This window comes from Penaeus monodon, chromosome 33 (genome assembly GCF_015228065.2).
Source record: "Penaeus monodon isolate SGIC_2016 chromosome 33, NSTDA_Pmon_1, whole genome shotgun sequence".
Lineage (NCBI taxonomy): Eukaryota > Metazoa > Arthropoda > Malacostraca > Decapoda > Penaeidae > Penaeus > Penaeus monodon.
Genome location: NC_051418.1, coordinates 21,518,832 through 21,520,741, shown reverse-complemented (window position 1 = coordinate 21,520,741; position 1,910 = coordinate 21,518,832). Strand labels below are relative to the sequence as shown.

Below are 1,910 nucleotides of genomic sequence, written 5' to 3'. Positions count from 1 at the left end.
GCCGAGCGGACGTCCCACATGCGCGCGCTTGAGCGTGTTTGAGCATGCGCTTGTGTGTGCATGCTTTAGTATGTGCGTGTACGTGTTTGTGCTAGGTAGCTTTCCTAGTAGCACCTGCGTTTCCCAAGGCATCTAGGCATCGCGTGCGTGTGTGGGTAACACTTGCACATCCACAATTTATGAATGCATGGTCACCAGCGCCAGATTCTGATACGGCATTGTAAGAACAAGAATAAGAACAGCCTTATTCATATAGAAATTAGATAAATTTTTAGCTATGGTCCATGTACATTCTTATTTTGTGTATGTTTTCTTGTATGATTTGTAGTAAAGGATACAAGAGAAATTGTTTCGAATGGATTAAGGATAATCAATTGCAGTTTAATATATCCAGCTTAATATCTTCAGTATTTATTAACATGTTTTATTTTCAACATAAGAGGAATGAAGACGCTCTATGGTAATTTCGATTCTTCAAAACATCGATATAGTAAAGTCATAGTCACGTTCTGTTCCGTTGCGAATTCTAGTGAGAGTATTAAGCGACTTTCACCTATTGTTACACAAAACTTGGCAAACGGCTGCGCTGTCACACCGTCCCGTGACAAGGTTAAAGTTCTGTCCCGCGTCACATGTGAAGTGGTATTCCTCGGACGTGAGCCCTGGCTCCAGGCAGATGTAGTACTTGGTGCAGTCCGTGGGATCCGGCACCTGCGTCGCCGCCGCCTCGCAGAAGGGTGTGCACGGGTCGGAACAGCAGGCGCCTTTGTCATCCAAGCAGTTTTCCCCGTTGAAGTATGGGGATCCCGCGGGACACTCGAAGGGTCCCTCCAGCCCGTGGGGGAGACACACGAAATACTGGTTGCAGCTCGACGGATCACTGACCAGGTCGTACGTTCCGTCGCACGTGAAGTGGCAGTTGGAGACGGTCGTCGGGCACTGATCCGTGCAGTTGGTCCCCACCTGGCACTCATTTAGCGTGGTGTCGAAGATTTCACCCGAGTCGCACCAGAGTGGGTGGTCGGTGGGGAACTCGCCGTTGAGGCAGAGGTAGAACTGTGTGCAGTTCCTGGGATCGGGAACCTTGCTGCCCACGGGTTTGCCGGTGCAGTCGGGGCTGCACTTGTCCACACACACGACGCCGGCCACGCAGGCGGCCTGAGAAAGTTTAAAGAAAACATCATTCTCCGGCGATAATTCAGTTTTTCTGGTAACCAAAAGGAACAAACAAAACGCAAAATATTTTTAAAACTTAACATAATCGACTGAATTTACAAGCAAATCGCTACGACTATTCAACTTACCAAGAGAACGAGCACCACCTGAGCTAGAGACATTGTTGTTGTTCATGTGAACGTAACAGTGAAATGGTTGGTTCACAGTGAACGCGGATGAGAACCCTTTCGCTGTAGGGACTCGCTATCACTGTTGACGTGGCAGTAAGATGACATATAACCTCAAACATTTCCACTGATAAAAGCTGTTCGTTTTCATTCAATTTCGGATCCTTTATGTGTGTGTGTAGGAAAAGTATATCTCAGTCATGAGAAAAGTGTCCTGGTTTTCCAAAAAAATATAGTTTTGATGACAAAGTTGTCGAAATAAGCGGGAAACAGCAGTTGTTTCGTGGGAATTTCAAGTTATCTATATGACTCTCAACGGCCATTGGATAATTTCGAGTCAGACCAGAGAGACTTTGCGCAGCTATTTTTTGTAATATTAATATTATTACGGTAAAGACCAACGTTTATCATAATGATAATAAGTGATATTGAGGATATTATTTCCGATTTATGGATGTCCGTGAATGGCACCATAGTATTTTTAATAGGAGACTAAATTTCGAGATGATTCACACACAAACACGCATGCACAAGCCACTCTTTTCAAACTGGTCGCGAGTAAGCTAT

The 1,910-nt window shown here is 45.2% G+C and overlaps 1 protein-coding gene across 1 annotated transcript; it reads right to left on the bottom strand.

Annotated features, from left to right (window-relative positions):
• Window positions 1-380: 380 nt before the first annotated feature.
• On the bottom strand, window positions 381-1,464 carry LOC119594140 (peritrophin-1-like). Its single transcript, XM_037943207.1, has 2 exons — window positions 1,305-1,464; window positions 381-1,158 (listed from the first exon to the last, which is right to left on the bottom strand). Exons 1-2 carry the CDS (start codon window positions 1,335-1,337, stop codon window positions 550-552), a joined length of 642 nt encoding a protein of 213 aa, XP_037799135.1. The 5' UTR covers window positions 1,338-1,464; the 3' UTR covers window positions 381-549.
• Window positions 1,465-1,910: the final 446 nt, after the last annotated feature.

Coding starts and splice junctions, on each gene's coding strand:
- LOC119594140 (XM_037943207.1), bottom strand. CDS start 1,337: ATGTCTCTAGCTCAGGTGGTGCTCGTTCTCTTG. Junction 1,159..1,304: donor AGGTGGTGCTCGTTCTCTTG/GTAAGTTGAATA, acceptor AAACTTTCTCAG/GCCGCCTGCGTGGCCGGCGT.